At 40.6% G+C, this 23,401-nt stretch overlaps 1 protein-coding gene across 4 annotated transcripts in view; it reads left to right on the top strand.

The window, feature by feature from the left end:
- The window catches only part of LOC126376186 (unconventional myosin-XVIIIa), a 338,390-nt gene that overhangs the window by 136,424 nt on the left and 178,565 nt on the right, over positions 1-23,401 (top strand). For all 4 annotated transcript variants that reach the window (XM_050023404.1, XM_050023405.1, XM_050023407.1 and 1 more), the window contains 9 exons: positions 15,222-15,404; positions 15,755-15,934; positions 16,460-16,584; positions 19,368-19,505; positions 20,939-21,082; positions 21,330-21,559; positions 22,000-22,150; positions 22,620-22,730; positions 23,207-23,336. In XM_050023404.1, coding sequence (XP_049879361.1) covers positions 15,222-15,404; positions 15,755-15,934; positions 16,460-16,584; positions 19,368-19,505; positions 20,939-21,082; positions 21,330-21,559; positions 22,000-22,150; positions 22,620-22,730; positions 23,207-23,336 — 1,392 coding nt within the window. The remainder of the gene's footprint in view (positions 1-15,221; positions 15,405-15,754; positions 15,935-16,459; positions 16,585-19,367; positions 19,506-20,938; positions 21,083-21,329; positions 21,560-21,999; positions 22,151-22,619; positions 22,731-23,206; positions 23,337-23,401) is intronic.

Raw genomic sequence — 23,401 nt, forward strand, 5'->3', positions numbered from 1 at the left:
TCATAGGATGGGTGACCACAAAAAAAAAGTTTTCATCTCGAGCTCCTCCGTGCTTCGGAAGGCACGTTAAGCCGTTGGTTCCGGCTGCATTAGCAGTCGTTAATAACCACCAATCGGCACTGGGCCCGCGTGGGGGTTAAGGCCCGATCTCCCTATCCATCCATAGAGAAGACCCGTGCCCTAGCAGTGGGGACGTTATTGGGCTGGTGATGATGATGAAATGTCCAGGGAGTGTCAACGGCACAAAAAATAAAAAGAAGTTTTATGCCAGTATCGATTGAAGTATCGATTGAGGCATTAGCACTCATATCGATATTGGTTTTATAACTTATATCGAAGCCTGCTTAGATTTAATTGACTGTTCATTTTAATACGTTGAGGAATGACTCTCAAAGCTAGAACTATGATTATGGTTAATGGGAATCTTGTTACCTCTACTAATCATGGCTATGGACAGGATACGTCCATTTCTCAGGTGACTAATAACATTGTACGTTTAGTATTAGTTGAGGCTAGGAGAACTGGGAACGGTGTGACTAACAGTGAGTTGCAAAAAAGTTTTTCTAAGAGGAGGTTTTTTTGTGGAGCTCGGCGCAGCGGTAAACGCGCTCGGTCTGCGATTGTTGAAGTTAAGCAACTTTCGCAAAGGCCGTTCATAGGATGGGTGACCATAAAAAAAAGTTTTCATCTCGAGCTCCTCCGTGCTTCGAAAGGCACATTAAACCATTGGTCCCGGCTGCATTAGCAGTCGTTAATAACCACTAATCCGCACTGGGCCCGCGTGGTGGTTTAAGACCCGAACTCCCTATCCATCCATAGGGAAGGCCCGTGCCCCAGCAGTGGGGACGTTTAATGGGCTGATGATGATGATGATGATGAAGGTTTTTCTTAAAGGACTTCAGCTAACGGGTCCTTAAAGCTAAAGAACTTTAAAGACGTTTCACAGATCGTATGCAGCTCCTTTAAAATGTCCTGTAACTAAAGAACCTCTAAAGACGTCAAACAATATTCATCACCACTAATTCAAGAGCCACGCTTTTATCGGTGTAGCATTCTCCATGCTACATATAAAAAGGTAAAATCATTTTCTAAATATGAAACTGGTGCAAAAGAAAATGAAATTAGCGACAATTCCAAATATAACAATTCAGTTTCCTCTAACCCATTTGGCTCCACAATTACAGATTTATTATCACGTTGGTTTAATAGTAACAGACAGAGTCACAGGTTCGAGGTCTGTCCAAATCCAGAATTTTCCAATTGTTCTATTCTATTTTACATTTTATCTTTCTTTCACACATGCCATAAACCGTGGTTGTCGAGTTGAAAGAACATTCAATGTGAGGTCGCAGAATCGAATCCAATTTTCGAATTCATGTTTGGATCATAAATGGCTATCACGTGCTGAGCGGTGAAGGAAACATCATCGTGAAGAATTCCACACAGTGACTTAACCTGTACTGGGCTGGTTTCCCCTTTGGAAGGTCAAACAGGCAGTCGATCATTTGAAAAATTGGTCCCGTCAAATGTTCAGGCAGGTTAAAATGGCAATAGAAGCAATTTATCTAAGAAAGCAATATTGCTATTTGACATTTTGTTGCATTGCGCACTTCCTTTTATATGCGCAAATGTCAAATTGCAATATTGCTTTCTTAGATGATTTGCTTCGATGTGCCCATTGTAACCCCTCAGGGTAGGTTAGCGGACCTTGTGGGAAACAGTATAACGCTAGGGATGATGATCTTTCTTTCACCCATCCTCTATCTTCATGGCCATCGCATTACGGATTGAGATGTGAGTGTTGTGACACGGAGAAATGTTTAATTATAACGCCGTTAACTAGGGTAACATCGGCTAGTTTTCTGTTATGCGTGTTAACGGCTCGTTTTCTACTAGTATGTTATTTATGTTAATTTCTTCTTCCGATGCGATGACGTTCTGAGTGGTTCCTAATGGGTTATTTTGTATTCCGTTTTGAGTATTCTAACTGCTTTATTGCAGTGGGTCAATGTAATATGAGATGGTAATGTTTATATGATAATAGATTTGGTTAATATATAGGTCGCCTGCATTTTGTGTATTGGCCGCGAATGATTCTTGGTAATGCGGATATTTCTTTGATTTATGCTTGTTTGTATATTTGTTTGTTTTTATTTGTAATTTGATATACCTTTTCATTCGACGAATCATGGTTAAGTACAATGTTTGGTCACTGCTTAAAGTTTATCGATCATAAGATCCATAATATAAACGAATTTATTCTTATGCTAATATTGGTCGCAAGCATTTGCATTAGTTTTTCTTGTTATTAAAAGATTTGAGTGCGTGTAACTACGATCCAACCTGGTCAACAGCAGCGATGCGGTCTAACTTAGAGCACGCAAACTCTTATAGTGCCTATTCACTCTTGCCTTGAAAATTCCCAATTTATATGTATCGGAGAACAATGACGCAGGGAGAGAATTCCATTCTTTAGCAGTTTGCACAATGAAGGAGGGAGCAAATCTAGCGGTTCGAAGAGGGGGAATGTCGAATTTTTTGGACAATCAGGTGATCAGACTGTAATGTCCTAACCAAACCAGGGATTCACAAAGTGATTTTTGTGATATGTCCCCACCGGGATTCGAACCCGGGACCTCCGGATCGTGAGCCCAAAGCTCAACCACTGGACCACGGAGGCCGTTAATAATGAATATAGAACAACTCGACTGCTTGCGAATAATTTTAACGTTGCTTAATTCCTTAGTTCTAATTAAGCCTGTTTAAGGACAGTAGATAGCAAATTCCTGAGACAATTTACGATCTGTTTGAAACATTCTGTTCTGTTTGAGAATTTGGTCTGTGCTGTATTTACGACTACAGCGCAATTAATAACGACAGATATCGAGCGAAACGCAAAGGGGAACTTATTCTGGGGTGTTGCTTACTTAGTTTTGGATATAGGTGTCACGTCTAATGGTTAAAGCTCTCGGCTTACAATACAAAGCACCTAGGTTCAACGAAAAATAAAACCAACTTGTAGAGTCAATTCAGCGTTATTTATATTTTTATTTTGCGTACGATTCGAACTTTTGTGCTGGACTAGGATCATATCCATCTAAGGAATTCCTATCAACAGTGGCTGCAAGTTATCAATCAATCAATCAATCAATAATACTATATTGCACAACGACATATACAAAGGACATAAACATACGAATAAAAACATAAGTACAATAGGCGGCCTTATTGCTAAATAGCAATTTCTGCCAGGCAACCTTAGGGTGAAAGAAGTTAAAGAAGTTATCTTTGATTACTTGTGGCTCTGCCAATGCCATTAGGGCTTACGGGTGAGTTAACACTTTCCAGGACAGAACGTCTACGGACGTTTCGATTTCAAGGTGTCATACTACCTATTATGAACCCATGGTCTTTGTCCGTGAAAGGGTTAATGTTTATATGTGTAAAGTCGTCCTTGCCGTGTTTGGCATGTACAATTCGACTCGGAATCTGTTAACCGTAGTCTAGAATAGGTCCACAACTTACCAGAATCCGGTTGTCGTTCAAGAGTTATGTGAACATTTAATGGACGTTTTGTACCATTGTCGCTTAACCACAGATTGGATATAATCAGGTCACAAAGTATGCTACAAATCTGTCATCGAGTTTCATTTGTACCCGGTAACATTTTTTGAGCCGACGTTCGCCTTCTCTTTAATCTGTTCCATGTAAGCTCTTCTTGGTCTTCCCCTTCCTCTCTTTCCTTGTAGCTTCCCTTCTATGATGATTTCAATAAATTCGTCATGTCTCATTAAGTGAATCATCTTGTTTCTTCTGTCCTCATTAACTCTCAATATTTGCCTCTTTTCCCTCTTACTAGCACTTCCTCATTAGTAACTCTTTCAGTCCAACTTATTCTTTCCATCCTTCTCCAACACCACATTTCAAAGGCCTCAAGACACTTTTAAACTAGTAGAAAAACATAAATAAATTACAGTCCAAACATGAGTAAAGAACGCCACCATAACTGGAAAAGTAGCCAAATGACATTAGCGCCTATTGTAGACAAGCCCTGATCCTTCAAAGAATTGGGTTTAGGTCTGTCGTGCACAGCCTTTTTGGGTTTCTGATACTCGTAGATGCCTTTAATATTTAATTTTGACAGTGTATCAGTTGACAATAAAAGCTTATGATTGTATTAATTAATAAATACTCAGGGAAATTATTAGAGATCTTCTGGTCTAAAACTATTAAAAACATAGAACTGTGGAAATTGACTGTGAAAAATACTGTGGAGGGTGATATCTGGTAGTCAGTTGGTCATGTCCTTAGAAGACCTGTGGAACACCCGTCCCGACGAGCTCTGACCTGCCGGGTTAACATGTGCAACGTGATAATATTATCGATCGATTCAATAAATTTTGTCGAAATCAATAAGTTTGATTTTTTCCCTATGCGTGTCACGTGATTTTGTTCGTATTTTGACAGAACGACATGACTTATTTGGGTTCACATAATAGCACCAATCGACAAACCGACAAATAAATCTTCAGAATCGATAAAGTGACCGTGACAAAATTTTATCACGTCATGTAAGCCCTACTGGTGTGCGCGTGGAAAACGCAAAAGATGGCGGCCCAAAGAGACCTGGCGACGCTCGATTGACCGAGAACTAAAAACTCGCCATGACATGAACTAAAAACTAAGCAAGCTGCAAAAGAAAGAAAAACAAAATCCCTACTTTACTTTACTAAAGTTCTAAACTGCCAATTAATCACTCCAACCTGTAGTAATAAAAAAGTAGAGCGAGCTTACAGCTCATCAGCAGATTTAAATGATTGTCGTTAACCCGTGGGCTGCGCTTGCGCCGTTTCGTAATCTCTGGGCCAGTTTCCGGAGGCTAAATATAGTCGGCGTCGAGATCAAAGTTGCCCAATTTTGGCGTAAATTTTACTAGCTCTCTTTTTTCATAGCTGGTATGGTTTGCTGTTAAAACTTGTACTTTTGTTTTTTTTCTGTTATTCATATGTATAATAGAGATCTGGTTTCCAGGATTTGTGCCGCTTAATAGTAGGTAATAGTGCTGGAAAGAGTTGAAGAAAATAGATCCATAATGAAGACTGTAGAGAACCGGAGAGGAAATATGATTGGCCACCTGATACGACACGATTCATTTATAACAAACATCATAGAAGGAAAAATTGAAGGGAAGAGAGGAAGGGGTAGAACCTAGGAGAACATTTATGAAACAAATAAAAGAGATGGTGCAGGTCGTGTCCTATCAGCAGGTGAAGGATTTGGCGGGAAGAGGAGAGGAATGGCGATTACTCCACGGACAAGAGCGCAGCTCTTAAATAAAGCGAGAGAATTGTAATAGCCTCGCCGCCTATCACATGGGACTTAAAGCACAGATTAGGTAATAGTTACTACGTAACTTAAACACAGCTGGCGAGGAGTGGGTGTCTAGTCTATACATACTACACAACACTGCCAACTCCTTCGAGGATCCAGGCGTGATGCTATGTTATGTTATAATAGAGGCTGCATGTTATTATCTTATCAAACTCTTTATTTACACAATAATTAAATTAATGCCAAAAAAATAGGCACAAAAGGTGTACTTACCTCTAAAAGAGATCTCTTCCAGCCAACCCCGCATGGTGTGAGAGGTCAATAAAAGTGGGAAGGCACAAAGTGTACAAAAAAAAACCGTATATACATACATACAAAACATTGGTCTAGGACAGCAATTCCCACAGTGGGTTCCGTGGAACCTATGGCTTCAGGGATTAACTGTCTGAGAACTGGTATTAGGCAGCTAAATTACTTATTTGCAGTTTTATAACAATATTTTATGTTTATTTTTTAAAAAAAAGGACGTCTAGTGCCCTGTGCCGAGGTTTTTCTTGCAGCTTCTTTTCCCCGGCTATACAGGTTGTGAGAAGCTACAGCAGTTTTAGGCGGATGAGACGTTCGTTATGTAAAAATTGACGATTCAAAGTGTAAATATATACTGAATAAAGATATTTTTGAATTTGAATTTTGAATTGAATTTCACTTGGAAAAAAAAGTTTAAGTGAAAGATAAAGTGTCTTAGATTTGTAATCATTTGTTATGAATGGCCACAGTGTAAAACGTGTTATCGAGGTGCCAGTAGCGAAGAAAGTGGCACTATGCAAGTGATACCACTTACATTGTTAGTTTATGGTACCACGCTATCGGTAAGATATTGGCCGGCCATTGCGATTGTCGACCATTATTCAATGGGTATCTATCTTAGAGGTCCTTATTTATTATTTCTACATACAGACATAAACAGCCTATATACGTCCCGCTGCTTGGCACAGGCCTCCCCTCAATCAACCGGAGGGGTATGGAGCATACTCCACCAGGCTGCTCTAATGCGGGTTGGTGGAGGTGTTTTTTTTTTACGGCTAATAGCTTGGAACCAACGGCTTAACGTGCCCTCCGAAGCACGGAATCATCTTACTTTTCCAGACAATCAGGTGATTCAAGCCTGAAAAGTCCTTGCCAAACAAAGGACAGTCTCACAAAGTGATTTCGACAATGTCCCCATCGGGAATCGAACCCGGACCTCCAGATCGTGAGCCTAACGCTCTAATCACTAGACCACGGAGGCTGTTATTTATATTTTTTTGTTTCTTAAGCACTATTTCACGTAGCGATAAAATAGTAATGAAGTGACATGGCGTTTGCTAAAAGTGCCTTCCGAAGGAAGGATTACTTTCAGACAATCAAATCATTCTGCAATGTCCCAATCGAGCTATAGGGGATAACAAAGTGATTTTTGTAATATGTCCCGGGAAATCAATAAATAAATTAAATAAATCAATACCTACTGGAACCTTCATATCGAGAGACCAACGAAGTAATGAAGTGAGTAGTGTAGTGTATTATGCGTCGGCGCACCAAAGCGGCCTCCTCATTTGGACATTTCTATTCCTGTCCACTTTTCTCCTTTTCTACTTTCGTCGTACAGGCCGTTCCAAATATAAATGATAATTAAGATAAATTACTATGGCTCTGAAACTAAACGCTTGTATTTTTAATACGTTCTGTTATTCCAAAATACTTAAAGTATCCTAAAGAAATAAAAATAAATTTCATTTATTTCAAGGTACAATGGTACCAATTCCTATAAAATAAATAAATTATTACAATACAATACGGAACTCACTCAATCAACCATGTTTCTGAGGGTGTATCTCAGAAACATGGTCTGACAAAAAAAGTCCATCAAAGTTTTCGTTACGATGTCACTAACACCCTGTATAATCCTTTCAAACGACGTTCTGAGCCGTGATTCGCGCCCAACTGGGCAACCTCAGGCCTGTTGATTTAAATAATTGTTTCGAATGAGAGCCGTTCGCGTCCCCATTTGTCAGGCCAAGTAGTTAATGCCATCTGAAGCAAACTTACAAAAAGTAACGTCAAAAAACAACAGCCACCCACTAAGCAATAATTGATAGTCGATTTCCTGACAAACTATCGATTTTATCCCATTTATACTTCACCAATACGGTACCGCTCTAAGGCAAGCCATTACACTCAGCGTATAAGGTGGCTAATGTTCTTACGGTACCAGGTTCCTTTCCCGGTTGATACCAATGTTTACTATCGATTCGATGTGAGGTTAGTCTGTGATATCGGCACGCAATGGTTTTTTTTTTCACTTATGTGTGTTCACGGCTATAGCCCTATCGGGGTGGACCATAAGTCATGAATAAAACAACCCCTTGTGCGCAGAGCTACAAGTAATCAACAATAAATTGTAGCCACTGTTGATACTAAGATGAATATGATGAACTTAGAGCATAACCCCGGACACTTCATACAAAACTCCTCGCTTTACACAGACACTACACATTGACGTTATCGTACACGCGCATCTGTGTGTGTGACGTCTGACGCCATACTATTGAAGACTAAAGTAAGACCGAGGGAGGGTGAGGTAAATTTAGCTCAACCGCTGGTGGGGAGCGGGGACTTGCCGTTCTAGACGTAGTTTTTTCGCATTTTTCTTTAACATAAACAGCCTATATACATCCCACTGCTGGGCACAGGCATTCCGACTGCTTGTATTTACTAGCTTCTTTTTATCGTTGGGTTATGAGGTGGAGTACCAACCTACGTAAGTAGTAACCGGGACTTATTTTCGGACAATCAGGTGATCAGCCTGTAATGTCCTAACCAAACTAGAGATCACAAAGTGTGATGTCCCCATCGGGTTTCGAACCTGAGGCCTCTGGATCGTGAGCCCAACACTCAACCACTGGACCACAGAGGCCGTTTATATTTACTAGCAGTGGTCACGGAATTAACTTTCCAAATACTTCAACGGTTCCACGACGTACTTATCTGAGATTAAGCAATTAAACTAGATCAATTACACATTGTAATTACGGAAACGACGAAGTTTTTACTTATAATTGCGGCGAGTATGGCGTAGTGTGGGACGCGCTCGCTTCCTAGTCGATTTGGACTAGTGATGTACCACACCACACTAGAATCTCGATTCATGCTATAGAGCTTAAAGGCTCTAGATATCGAAACTTTCTGTAAAGTTTTGTTTATTATAAGAATCGATTTGACTAGTCTAGGAATAATGTTAGTAATTAATTACAGGCTCATTTTAGGATTAAATGTCATCATCACCAGCCCATTAACGTTCCCACTGCTGGGGCACGGGCCTTCCCTATGGATGCATAGGGAGATCGGGCCTTAAACCACCACGCGGCCCCAGTGCGGATTAGTGGTTATTAACGACTGCTAATGCAGCCGGGACCAACGGCTTAACGTGCCTTCCGAAGCACGGAGAAGCTCGAGATGAAAACTTTTTTTTTGTGGTCACCCAAAGTTGCTTAACTTCAACAATCGCAGACCAAGCGCGTTTACCGCTGCGCCACCGAGCTCCTCAATTTATCTTCGGATTATTTGTGGCTCTGCCCACTCTATTGGGGATTATGGGCGTGATGTATGTTGAGGTAACTCTAGCTCAGACACTGGTGAGGAGCGGAGATCGTTTTCGTACTAACGACGAAATATATACATTGTTTTAAGTTTACGCGGTTATTATCATAATTAAAACACATAATAACGGGTTCTTACCGCGTTTAAATCAGGGATATGACACTCCCGATATTTTAACACACTTGCAAGTGTCAGTCATCCCGTGATCATGGGCACTTGCGACAGTGTCGAAATATCGGGAGTGTCATATCCCTGATTTAAACGCGGTAAGAACCCGTTATGTGTTTTAATGATGAAATATATATGTCAATATAACTTTGCTACGTAGATAAGGTTGAGGTACAACACTACTGTGTATATATGTGGGTGTCTGTCATTACAGGTCTGCGCAGTGTGCACATATAATATGACAAAAGCAGATCGCATTTTGGCTTGATTATTTCATTGATTACTGACATTTATTTCTGACGTCTTTATTTTGTACCCACTATGGATGATAACTGGTTGGAGCCCAAGCCTTTTTTAGGGCACTCTGATTTTACAAAAGTGCAAAATAACACGTCAATGGCCCCGATTCCTGCAGACACCGCCTAATTTTATTTTAAGTTATATCCGTCATTTTCATATCCGTCGAAAAGGAAAGGGACGGATGATTCACAGCTCTTAATTTTAGGAAGAATGAGTCAATGAATGAATAACCCGGGCGAATCAAAAGGTACGTCCCTGGTATGCAATCCGTTTGACGTGCTGTCTACTTAACTGTGTCGGGTTATTGACGGATGTAAAATTTTTAGACGGTTGGTTTAGATTTGTGCTTAAAATTGACGTGTGTTCCATAAATTTTATGCTTGCCGATTACCCGTCCCTTTCCTTTTCGGCGGATAAGAAAATGACAGATATAACTTAAAATAAAATTAGATGGTATTTAACCCTCTCAACTTTTACATTGCTAATGGTGCTAATTCCTGCAGACGCAATCTAATTTTATTTTAAGTTATACCTGTCATTTTCTTATCCGCTGAAAAAGAAAGGGACGGGTAATCGACAGGCATACAATTTATGGAACACACGTCAATTTTAAGCAGAAATCGAAAACAACCGTCAAAAAATTTTACATCGGCCAATAACTCGACAGAATTAAGTAGACAGCACGTCAAATATACATATTTGATTCTCCCAGGCTACTCGTTCATTTTAAAACTAACAGCTAATAATCATCTGTCCCTATCCTTTTCGGCGGATAAGAGAATGACAGATATAACTTATAATAAAATAAAGCGATGTCTGATTCCAGGGCCAGTGTTGTTTTGCAACACTATTTTAATAAGTACTGCTAAAATCGGAGCAATACGGGCTACTTTATAACCAAATGTTTTAAAAAATATGCCACCGAAATTCCGACCATTTTTATAACGCCCAAATATACGTAACACGAAGAGAATCATACAGGGTGTTAGTGACATCGTAACAAAAACTGAGAGGGATGATTCAGCTGATTAGTGCTGTGTATATGTGAGTTAATATAATTTGGAATTTCCCATCGCAAAGGTATAAAAATCACTACATAATATAAAAAAGTCGCTTTTCCAGTCCCTATATCCCTATGTACGCTTAAAATCTTTAAAACTACGCAACGGATTTTGATGCGGTATTTTTTAATAGATAGAGTGATTCAAGAGAAAGGTTTATATGCATTAAATAGTGGAGAAATACTGTTATTTTGAGGTTTTTAATGTGATGTCGTAAATAATTTCATTTTTCCTCAGCATTGCACCCGAGCGAAGCCGGGGTGGGTCGCTAGCTGAAAATAATTCAAAAAACATTAATTTTGCGACGGAAAAGGCCACTTGATATTAAATCAGAATCATGGTCTGAATCATTCCTCTCAGTATTTGTTGCGATGTCACTAAGACCCTGTACGTAGTAGTGTATTATCTTACCTAGCCTCAGTAAGGCTTGGCATTATGTATGTATGACTACTGTGTTTACATACAAATATGTCCTTCGCTTTCTAGCAAAAGCTGTGAGTCAGTTCGCCTGCGGTGGGTGTCTGACTAAAATAACATTCACCATTGACAGTATTGGTGTTATTTTATGGCGTCGCCTTATATAACGGCCTCTGGTCCAGTGGTTGAGCGTTGGACTCACGATCCTGAGGCCCCGGATTCGAATCCCGGTGGGACATATCACAAAAATCACTTTGTGATCCCCAGTTCGGTTAGGACATTACAGGCTGATCACCAGGGGCCTGTTTAATAAAACTTACAATTGTAAATTACAATGACAATTTGATGTACATTGCGGAGTGTGTGATCACGAATATTTTGCAGTTTCATATTAGCTACGTAATGTACATCAAATTGTCGTTGTAATTTACAATTGTAAGTTTTATTAAACAGGGTTTTTGTAGGACAAATTTCTTTTCCGGGAAATATCAAACATATTAGCGTGCATAGAAGATGTTCTCTAACTCGTCAATATAATGACGCGATACGACGTCCCACAACACGGGACCACTGGTGTGCCGTTCCCGAGAATGTTTCCATAATGGGAATGAATGTTCCTGATGTCCATTATAAGTCTTTTATAGTAAGAAGCCGTGGAAGCCCAGTTGTAGAACGCTTGCCTCTCACTTTCTAGTCGCTGGTTGTAATCCAGAACAGGCTTTGATTTTCGAATTTGTTTTCGAATTCATGTTTGGATCATAAATGATTGTCGTGCTCAGCAGTGAAGGAAAACATCGCGAGGAAACCCACACTCCCGAGAAATGCATTTTCGGTGGTATGTGACAAAACCTGTATTGGGCTGGTTTTCCTTGCACAGGTTGGAAGGCCAGACAGGCAGTCGCTTCTGTAAAAAACCGGACCTGTCAAATCTTCAGGTTAGGTAAGCGGATCCCGTGGAAAACAGGATAATGCTAGGGAGATGTGAATAGTAAGTACAATGGCTGTTATTTTCAAATTGTTCTTTCCTGTACTCTGATCTTATCTGCCTAAAGGCTAGGTATTTGTTTTTTATTTATAGTATTTATTATTTTATACTAGATGTTGCACTGTCCCGCACCAAATTGTAATAATGTTTCCTATCCACTGGTTGCCTGGAAGAAATTGCTGCTTAGCAATAAGGCCGCCAGATTGTACTGTATCTATCATCATCTGTGTTAATTTGTCTTGTATGTTGTGTGCAATAAAGTATATTTGTATTGTATTGTAGTTAAGCTCTTTTTACTTGTCGCGTTTTTACTGCCGGGAATGTTCCCAAGGTGGGATTGGCACATCACTGCACGAGACGTGACTGAGCCCGTAATGTAGTCAAATTGCAATCGCACTCCTCTGAGTCTACCCCGCGTGGTGGATGGCGGGATGATAGGGCTGGTGCTTACATTGGGTCATTAGTTTATAGATGTTTGCGTTCGTCGTTGTGTCATTTTGTCATTATTGTTATACATATATACGGCGGATATGAAAACGATAAGTATAACTTGAAATGAAATTAGGAGGAGTTTGCAGAAATCAAGGCCATTATCTACTTACAATAACGAATAATCTTCTTTTGTAACGTATTATATCGAATATTCCAAAACTCCTGAAAAAAAAGGAGAAATCAAGGAACAGCTTCATAGTGGAATCAAACCAAGCAGTTGACGGCAAGAAATAGTTGACAACTAGAAACTAGAAAAACACAATAGATACAATATATAATCTTATTATACGTATATATAATCTTTACGCAAAAATTGTTATACCATACTGCGATACAGGGGAAACCCTAGTGCAGGGCCCGCTATTAACTTGTGTTAATTTAAATTATTTTTATTTATTTTTTACAAAAAACCCTGCGTAAGTACGTAAAACTGGCAACCCTAAGCTCTCTAAGTGAAAATACCACGGAGCGTTTCCAACAATTTGCCGCTAAGCTGTTGTCAGCCGCGTAATTGATTCGGCATGACTCGTAGTGCCATCCTAATGCATCCCCCATCATTATGGACCGCACTTTCATATACAGATTGCACAGTATTCATAGTTCAAGTAGACACTTACTTAAAATCTCTTGGAAATTCATGATTACACTTAGCTTGCTTAATTTGACAGCAGAACAGAAATATACTACGAGGCGATATGTCCACTGGTCACTCCTTAAGATATAAAGACAGACTGATGCTACCCACCTCCTGCCTAGCTCTGCACACCAATAGCCCATTAGTTATGTCAATCAAAATATATAACCGCCTTCCTGGTACTATTAAAAATGAAACCAACGAAAATTCTTTTATAAAACAACTAAAGCTATTACACAGTTAATGAGTATATAAATGATAAATTAAAATTAATATTTTATGAATTAAATCATAGTAAACATATAAAACAATACTTAAAATATAAGTGCAATAATATTGTTAAAATATAGTATGATAAATATAAATTGTATCGCTGACTAATAATTAAGTATGTTGTCCTCTCTACCAGTTGCAGTGCCCTTACCGGGTCCATGTTGATACTATAATACTTACTTCTGTATTTTTACAACACCACAATTTTTACGAACACATGTCGCTTTTTAGTGAAAAACCACATAAGCGCCTTTGAAAAACACATTCGGATGTGATTTTTGTTAACAACGTAATAGACAAGCTAGAGTCAATATTCTTTTCTTCCAAATAATTCATCATCACCCTAGCATTATCCCGTTTTTCACAAGGTCCGCTTACCTAACCTGAAGAGTTGACAGGTCCGGTTTTTTACAAAAGCGACTGCCTGTGTGTGACCTAAGCTGTATTGGGCTGGTTTTCCCTTCGCGGGTGGGAAGATCAGACAGGCAGTCGCTTCTGTAAAAAACCGGACCTGTGAAACATTAGGTTAGGTAAGCGGACCCTGTGAGAACGGGATAACGCTAGGGAGATCATGATGTGCAGTCAAACCGAGCGCTTAGTTTTTTGGGAATCACATCATCACATCATCCCAACTGCTGGGGCACGGGCCTTCCCTATGGATGGATAGGGAGATCGGGCCTTAAACCACCACGCGGGCCCAGTGCGGATTGATGGTTATTAACGACTGCTAATGTAGCACGGAGGAGCTCGAGATGAAAACTTTTTTTTTGTGGTCACCCATCCTATGACCGGCCTTTGCGAAAGTTGCTTAACTTCAACAATCGCAGACCGAGCGCGTTTACCGCTGCGCCACCGAGCTCCTCGTTTTGTGGGAATCTGATTGTATTTGATAGTTTTTTTTTATAGTAAATGCCCCTATAAGTATACTAAACAACAATTTTAAGCTATAAATTAGTTACGTATCGGGAAGTAATGTGAACATAGTGGTTGTAAAAGCGAATTACTATGGTGAATGCAAAGTGGTGTGACGGATCGTTGACTACCAGCCTTCTGCCACGTGCATAGTCGTGTAATTGGAATGGATACCCACGCCTTTCACTAAGGCGGATCTTAGGAAATTAATGCACAAAGTGCTTTATCATTTCTGGTGTCCACAAAGGAGTTAGCACATGCATTTCGTTAGGGCAAATATCCATTAAATCGTCCCTTCATCATCATTAATTTAAGAGCCACTTTTTGTCGGTGTAGCATTCTCCATTCTTGTCTATGAAAGATCAATTCTTTGACTTCCTTGTAAGACACGACCCTCTACATCACGCAATAAACACATTTGTGCATATTTGAGACTTTTTAATTTACGTGTCATTTTTAAAACATTTGACAATGTATGGCGGCCATCATTGGACAAATCGTCACTAACGTCGCTTTCTCGCTTAAATTTTTGGCGAATGTGATTTGCACCTTTTGCTATTGTCAATAATAAAGACACAAATAAATTTAGCATAACATTGCAGATACGTCAGTTTGCGAAGTCAGTCACGAAATATTTGCTGATTTATTTTACCAACAATTAAAATCTTTTTTTTACCTTTGATGGGTTTGTCTTGGCCCCAGACTTGCCCGGAGGCATTGACGAGGTCTGAGATGGAGCCCAGAAAATGCCTATTCACTCTGGCCTTGAAAGCACCTGGGTTATATGCATTTGGAAATACAGAAGACGGCAAAGAATTCGACTCTTAATAAAGGTTGCACAAAGAAGAGCTCGCATGTCATTAAAAAAAAAGATATTCGCCTTTTGCAATGATGTTTAAAAGGCGATTCCAATATACATTTTGGTCCCAATATACTTTATTACATTGACCCCGTCTTTTTCTGGTTTGTCTTCTTCACTGTACTTACAAGATTTTCTCTTCTTCCATAGGCAAAATCAGAAGAGCAGCTAGCCTGCGAGAAAGAATGGCTGAAGGCTGGTCACATGTGGCTGGCGCACCGTGGAGGGTTCACAGCAGTCATGAGGGAAGCAGACGCGGACCCTGGTCGCGCCAGGGTCCGTGTGCTAGCCACTGGGGAGACCTTGACGGTGGATGAAGATGATTTAGAGAAGGTAGGTATTTTAAAAGTAAGTTATTTCAGGAACCGTGGCAGCCCACGATGGAGTAGGCAGAGACTACGGAATTTCACTTACGATCCTGACACTTCTTCCACAAATGAAAATATATATTTTTTTAAAGATAAATTTTATTGTGTATAAAAGTAGATTACACAGTAAACACTTAGCACTACATTGTTTAGCTAGATTAATACAATATTTAAGGTATAGCTACTGACACTTAAAATAGGAAAATTAATTCCTGTGCTATAAGCATCAGTAACCATTTCATTAGTATACAATAGCCAGTACTACGAATTTATTTACGATGCATCTGAATTGTGAAATTATTTTTCTTCTTCCAGGCCAACCCTCCCCAGCTGGAGCGCTGTGAGGACATAGCGTCGCTGCGCTGCCTGAACGAGTGTGGGGCGCTACACGTGCTGCGCTCGCGCTACGCCGCTGGCTTGCCGCATGCGCGCGCCGGCCACGCGCTTCTGGTGCTGGGCCCGCCGCGCCGCGCCGCTCCCGCATATACTGATAAGGTGCGCGGGCGCTCTGCGTCACATAAAACACATTTCTGATTTAAGTAAGACCCAAAGGGGGTGAGGTTGGCGCTCCATACGAATTGGAGCGGGGAGAAGAGTTACCGTTTTATAAACATAACCCCTTCCCGCAGTCCTCCCCCTCAGGCAGTGGGACGCTGCTCCAATGCGGGTTGGTGTAGGTGTTACCGTTTTATACGTAGTCTTATTCTTTATTCTATGCCTCAGGTATTTTTTTTAACATAATATAAGCTCACGAGTATATCCCAATCAGGGTAGTCAGAGGTACATCGCAAGGTGAACTAGGTACCTACACCTCACCGAGCTTTCTGTTGGACCGACGTGACAGGTGGTCGAGCCAACTTCGTTAGTGAAAAGTGCACTCGAGATAAATTAATAACTCATTGGCGCGAGTCTGGTATCGGAGTTCGAACCAAGCCGAGAAGCAAGCTGGTGAACCACAGGGCCATAGTGACTTTTTTTTCATGTAACCGTATTGTAATACAGTAAAATGCATCTGCGCAGGTAGCGGCGATGTTCCGCGGCTGTCGCGCCGACGACATGCCGCCGCACGTGTTTGCAGCTGCGCAGGCGGCGCACCGCTGCATGCTGGCCTCGCGCCGGGACCGCGCCATCGTTTTCCTCGGCAGGTACTAAACAACACAAAACACTTTCTTCTTCTAGCGCAATGTTCACCACCACCTTCCGATAATTTTACAACCTATATACGTCCCACTGCTGGGCACAGGCCTCCCCTCAATCAACCGGAGGGGGTATGGAGCATACTCCACCACGCTGCTCCAATGCGGGTTGGTGGAGGTGTTTTTACGGCTAATAGCCGGGACCAACGGCTTAACGTGCCCTCCGAAGCACGGAATCATCTCACTTTTTCGGACAATCAGGTGGTGACGATAAATTTGTAGAACATATTTTTATTTTTATTATAATTTTGTGAAAATTTTAAATTATGTTTATTGTCTTGTTGCGTGATAATTTCTATTTTACTCCAATATTTAAAAACTTTCTAAAATTCAATAGTTCCAATTTCAACCCGAACCTACAAAAGACAAGATCTTTTATATTGATCTAATGCAACATTTCAAACAAAATTAATTAGAAAATCAAGACCATAATAATATCGCTAATAAGCTACAACTTACTAGTAACAGAGATCTTAGTAACAGATAAAAGATATGATCATAATTTACGGTAGGAGCCGATCTAAAGATAGTTTAATTACTTGTGGTACCAATAGATGGCGCCTGATAGGAAGCGAGTTAATGTGCTGGTAATTGGGTTCCGTGTATGGATCGCCTTAATGGGAAGTAGGTTTCATTAATTATCCATACATACATAAACTCATGCCGCTATCCCTAAAGGGGTGAGCAGAAACAAGCTACAAGAAGAGCTAGGATAGGATGGATGAATATGGCCTTCGTGGTTGAGTGTTGCGCTCACGATCCGGAGGCCCTGGGTTCGAATCCCGGTGGGGACATATCACAAAAATCACTTTGTGATCCCTAGTTTGGTTAGGACATTACAGGCGATTACCAGGTGATTACCTGATTGTCCGAAAGTAAGATGATCCATGCTTCGGAAGGCACGTTAAGCCGTTGGTCTCGGTTACTAATTACTGATGTAAGCAAGTAGTCGTTACTTGAGCCATGTCAGGGGCCTTTGGCGGCTGACACCACGGTTGGTGAGGTTGATAATTCACCTCACAACCCACATGATAGAAGAGAAGAAAAAATGGATGAATATGATCACAGAATATAGATACAAACATAAATTAGATCCCTACGAACTCACCTAAACTAGACGACTTAGAAGGACGTACAGTATACGTTCAGAATGATCTGCTCGGAACCGACGTGCGTGTATGAAACGATTGATGAATGTGGAGGAAGCAAGAGAAGTGTGTAATGATGGAAGCAAATGGAATGGAAGAAGGAACAAATAGGCGTGTGTTTATACCATTGGGGTAGGCAGAGACCACAAAATTTACTTGCTACGGAACTGACACTGCTCTTTGCTTCTAGTATCACACACAACAGAAAATATCGATTTCTATTTGAATAGAAAATAAGCTAGCAAACGTCAAAAAACCATAAAAATTACAAAATAAACCGTAGCTTTTCAATTCTGGCATTACAGACGTCAAGCTGGTAGGGGACAAAGGTTTTCATGAAATCAGAATCATTTATTCAACGTAATTATCATGGATAAACTTGTTGAAGGTCAATGTAACATTTTTGAATTTACGTCATTTCGCAAGGTGTTATGGCTGAGGAGAAGAAATGACAAGAAACTGCAACAGCAACACATCTTTTAAATCAATGAGGGGTACATTACAATTTATTTAATAACTAGAGGAACACATTCAATACCAAACATTTTTATCATTTAGGTAATTATTAATAAGCCTTTTTTACATAAAGTAAGCTTCACGTGAGCTTTAAATTTATTTTCTGACAAATTTAAAATATTATCTGGTATTTTATTGTAAAAACGTATACATTACCCCAAAAAAGATGAATTTAATTTACTTAATATAGAATTTTGAATAGCAATTTTGTTTTTATTCCTTGTATTGTAAGTATGCCTTTACATTTGATACATTTTTACGTACATACATAATGTTTTCATAAATATATTGACTTGCGACCGTCAGTATATTTATTTCTTTAAACATGCAACATTTCCTCGACACTCCACCTGTTGTCTACCTGTAATCTTTTTCTTTCTATTTTCGCTTTCGACCCTCGTCTATCGCGCTTCTTTTTAACACACGCTGCCGTCGAAAGCTGTCGCTTATATCAGATCGTAAAGACTGTTATTAGGCCTCATGATCTAGAATGTCTAACAATTTTGTTCTCGATATTGATATTTAATGAGCCGCCAAGCTGGCTAGATAGATATTAATGATAATAGTCAAGACATTTGCATAATGTGTTATGGTATATGGTAATTTGTAGTTCAAGGTACTTTAGATGTTGTTTATGCCTTTAATCCATGTTTGTGCGTAATTTTTTCTTAACACTACTATGGACATGCAGTCTCACATCTTTCATTCAGCACTTATCGCTATCGACCCACTAGTGTCGATATCGTCACTGGAAAGGCAAAATTGCATAAGCGCCAAAATATCATAAAATAGTAGTCCATGTTATGATATCTATATGTTATGATATGAAAAACAATGTAATCTTACGTTGATGTCATCTAAATTGGATAAATGGGTAAAAAGTTATGACTAAAAACGAAAAAAATACTTTAAACGGCTTTTTCTTGAAATGGCATTTTGGCGCTTACGTAATTTTGCGTTTTTAGTGACGATATACTCCTCGGTCTACCCCTTCGAGGATACCAGCGTAATGCCATGTTATGTTGTTGTGTTTTGTTTTATATACGTATTCCCATTTCCTTTTTTCAGGTCTGGATCAGGCAAGACATCGGCCATGCGGCACTGTATCTGGTACCTGGCTAGTGCGTACCCCGCGCAGGGCTCCAAACTGACCCCCGAGCGACTGGACGCTGCCTTCGACGTGCTCTACACATTCGGCACTTCTAGGTATTTTCTATAGCATTTGTTGGATTTGACTATGAATATTAAGATTATATTACCAAGGCTTATGTACTTTATACCAACGGTCTATTTATACCACTTAACCACCTACGATTTAGACCAGGGAATCTCCATCATCTCCCTAGCATTATCCTGTTTTTCACAGGGTCCGCTTACCTAACCTGAAGATTTGCCAGGTCCAGTTTTTTACAGAAGCAACTGCCTGTCTGATCTTCCAACCCGCGAATGGAAAATCAGCCGACAGGTTAGGTCACATACCTCCAAAATATGATTTTCTCGGGAATGTGGGTTTCCTCACGATGTTTTCCTTCACCGCCCAGACCAGGAGTAGACCAGAGACTAAAAAGGCTAAATTGAAGCAATTCATTTAAAATAGCAATATTGCAATTTGACGTTAGCGCATGTAAAAGTATGTACGTAATATAGAGAAAAATCAAACCGAAAAAAAATTACTCGGACGGGACTTGAACCCGCAGCTCCCGTCCCGTATAGTCTGCTTACCCCGGTGGGAAATAGGCGTGAGTTTATGTATGTATGTGTATATGAGTTTCCCTAACCACGGGTAAGTGCTATCAAAACAAAAGTCATTTAAGTGCGTAATGTGAAAAAATGACAAATAGCAATATTATCTTTAAATGAATTGCATCAATAAGGACTTCCAGGTCTACTAGTTCGTAGACTACACAGATGCAACAAAAAGTATCGAGAAGATATTTGGTGACACAATTAACTTCTAAAAGATTTAAGTATTTTTTCTAGATTTTGAAAAACCTGAAGATTTTGCCGAATATAGTCATTTATTTCATTAAAAATAGAAACTAAAAATATTTAAATTTGGAACAACAAACACTGACAGGTACTCACAAAAGTTACCGAATGTGAAATGGGCACGGATATTTTTAATGTTTTTAGTGCAATAAAGACTTTTTGTATTGTATTGGGAGGAGCTCGGTAGCGCAGCGGTAAACGCGCTCGGTCTGCGATTGTTGAAGTTAAGCAACTTTCGCAAAGGCCGGTCATAGGATGGGTGACCACAAAAAAAAGTTTTCATCTCGAGCTCCTCCGTGCTTCGGAAGGCACGTTAAGCCGTTGGTCCCGGCTGCATTAGCAGTCGTTAATAACCACCAATCCGCACTGGGCCCGCGTGGTGGTTTAAGGCCCGATCTCCCTATCCATCCACTATGGAAGGCCCGTGCCCGTGCCCAGCAGTAGGGACGTTAATGGGCTGGTGATGATGAGATTAGTAACAAAATTATTTATTTAAATTTGGAACAACAAATAATGACAGGTAGTCACAAAAATTACCGAATGCGAAATGGGCACGGGTATTTTTAATGTTTTTAGTGCAATAAAGACTTTTTGTATTGTATTATTGTACTTTGGATGCATCCTTAGTGTTTATCTAATGTTGGTTTCAGGACGGGCCCCAACCCCCACGCATCTCGCTTCGTCTCACTCTCCTCTCTTGACTTCGACGGCGGCGGCGCGCTGGTGTCGGCCTCCGTGCAGACCCTGCTGCCTGATCTGAGGCCGCACTACGCCTCTATAAGAGCTATTCATACGTAAGTGAGGTGTCCTACAACTTCAACTTCTTAGTGTTTAACAAACGTGTTATTAAGACTGTTTATATGTAATTCATAACCCCATCTTTTTTTAGATATATCATCACTAATTTAAGAGCCTCGCTCTTGTCGGTGTAGCATTGCCTCATGCTACCTTTTAGGGAAAAATAGGGCAGTGGTTTACTTTTAAAGTAGTTAATGGCAAATCTACAATTAGCCACGTCAAAAAAAAAATGTCACCTTCCAGATTATTCCACGGCTGCGATGGCCGTCTCCGCCGCGAGTTGCTCCTCGACCAGGCGCCCATCAACTCCGCCAACCCGCTGATCAGCTGTGAGGAGAAGGCAGACGCGCCCACAGAGTTCTCAGCGCTGAAGGAAGCTCTCAAGCTGCTGGCTGTCTCCGAACAACAACAAATGGCTGTTTGGAAGATCGTCGCCGCTATATGCCATCTGGGGTGGGCTGGCGTCGCCAAAGGTAAATTGTTGTGGTTGTTTTTAAAGTTATCTAGGGCGATCTCTCTAGTTAAGCGTCTCCCCCTCCCCATAAAAATAACCTTACGGATGAGAAAAATGAACAGCATTGAAATGTTACGCTGGTTTGGTGGTTAAAGCGTTTAGTTGGTGTTGTGTCTGTTTCTATCCTTCACATCACACACCACTTTAGTAAACAAGGTGTTAGTGATATCGTAAGAAATAATGAGGGGAAAATTCCACCTGGTATTAACTCAGCATAATGAGCTGAATCATCCCCCTTCAGTATTCGTTATTAGGGGGATGATTCAGACCATGATTCTGAGCTGAAGTGGAACTTCCTGTCGGAAAAGTCATGATAGTGTTTTCTTTTTTTCATTAATATCTACTAAATTTTCAGTTCAAAAAGCTTTGAATCGTAATATCGATTTGATTTGTCCACAGCGAACACTGGGTCGGGTCTTAAGTACCAGTTTGCGCACGGCGGCTGCGCCACCCGCGCGGCGCGCCTACTGGGCACTGGTGCGGACGAGCTGGCGCGGGCCGTGTTCGCGGCCGTGCCCACCTCACCGCAGCCTGGGAACAATGCTCTCAGGTAAGCTTCATTTGAGGGTCTAACGTACCACTTCGCAACCTGACTCTAATGGTGGTGTACAAGAAGAGAATCATCATCTCCCTAGCATTATCGCGTTTTTCACAGAGTCCGCTTACCTAACCCGAACATTTGACAGGTTCGGATTTTTACAGAAACAACTGCCTGTCCGACCTTCCAACCCGCGAAGAGAAAACCAGCCGAATACAGGTTAGGTCACATATCTCCGAAAATGCATTTCTCGGGAATGTGGGTTTTCTCACGATGTTTCCCTTCAACGCAGAGCACGTGATAATTAATCATTTATGATTCAAACAAGAATTCGAAAACAAATTCGACTATCGTTGGTTTAGGCCTGTGCTGGATTCGAATTTCGAACCTGCGACCTCAAAGTGAGGCAAGCGTTCTACCAACTGGGTACCACTTGTATACCAAGAACAGAATAAAACTGTCATATTGCTTATAATTTCAGAACTCCATCGCCGTCAAATGAGCGAGAGATCACAGGATCGGAAGCGCTTGAAGCTTTCATCAGCGGGCTCTACAATGAGACCTTCAACATCATCGCCGCTTTTGTCAACAGGTTCGTGTCTGGTTTCTTACTTAGGTATGAGTTATAAAGGCGGCGCATGTGGGTTACTGTTAAATCTATTAAAGCGACACGTTGTGAGTTATCACGTTTGATAACCGGTCACGTAGAAAAATTTAAGTTTAGCATTGAGTTAGCTTCAGAAGGCGAACGTCTTCTATGTCTAGAAGACGCTTATATGGGGTTGTCAGAGGTACATCCATCTCAAGATGAACTATGTATCCATACCTTACGGAGCTTTCTGTTGGAACAACGCGATAGATGATGAGCCGCATCGCAGTCTATAATGTCCGAATGATGTCTCTCATTCTTTTTTTCATTCATCTTGAGATGGATATACCTCCGACAACCCAATACAAGGCAGTCTAAAAAATGGCGTTTGATAGACAAGATTGGAGAATGTTACAACGACAAGAGCGACTCTTAAATAATTGAAGATCATTGAGTAAGCTCACCATTTTTTGTTTCAGGAGTTTATCAACCTCAGCGAGAACATCAGCTTCAATTTTGCTGTTAGACACCCCTGGCGCCGACAACCCAATGTGCGCCGGCCAGCAGAGCGGCGCGCCCTTGTCCAAACTGCTCTCCAACTATCTGCAGGTTGGTACTACTGCTGGACTGGTGAAGTAATTTTGACAGCGTGTCCAATCCATCATTGGGAATAT

The sequence above is a fragment of the Pectinophora gossypiella genome, chromosome 20 (genome assembly GCF_024362695.1).
Source record: "Pectinophora gossypiella chromosome 20, ilPecGoss1.1, whole genome shotgun sequence".
In the NCBI taxonomy this organism is placed as follows: Eukaryota; Metazoa; Arthropoda; class Insecta; order Lepidoptera; family Gelechiidae; genus Pectinophora; species Pectinophora gossypiella.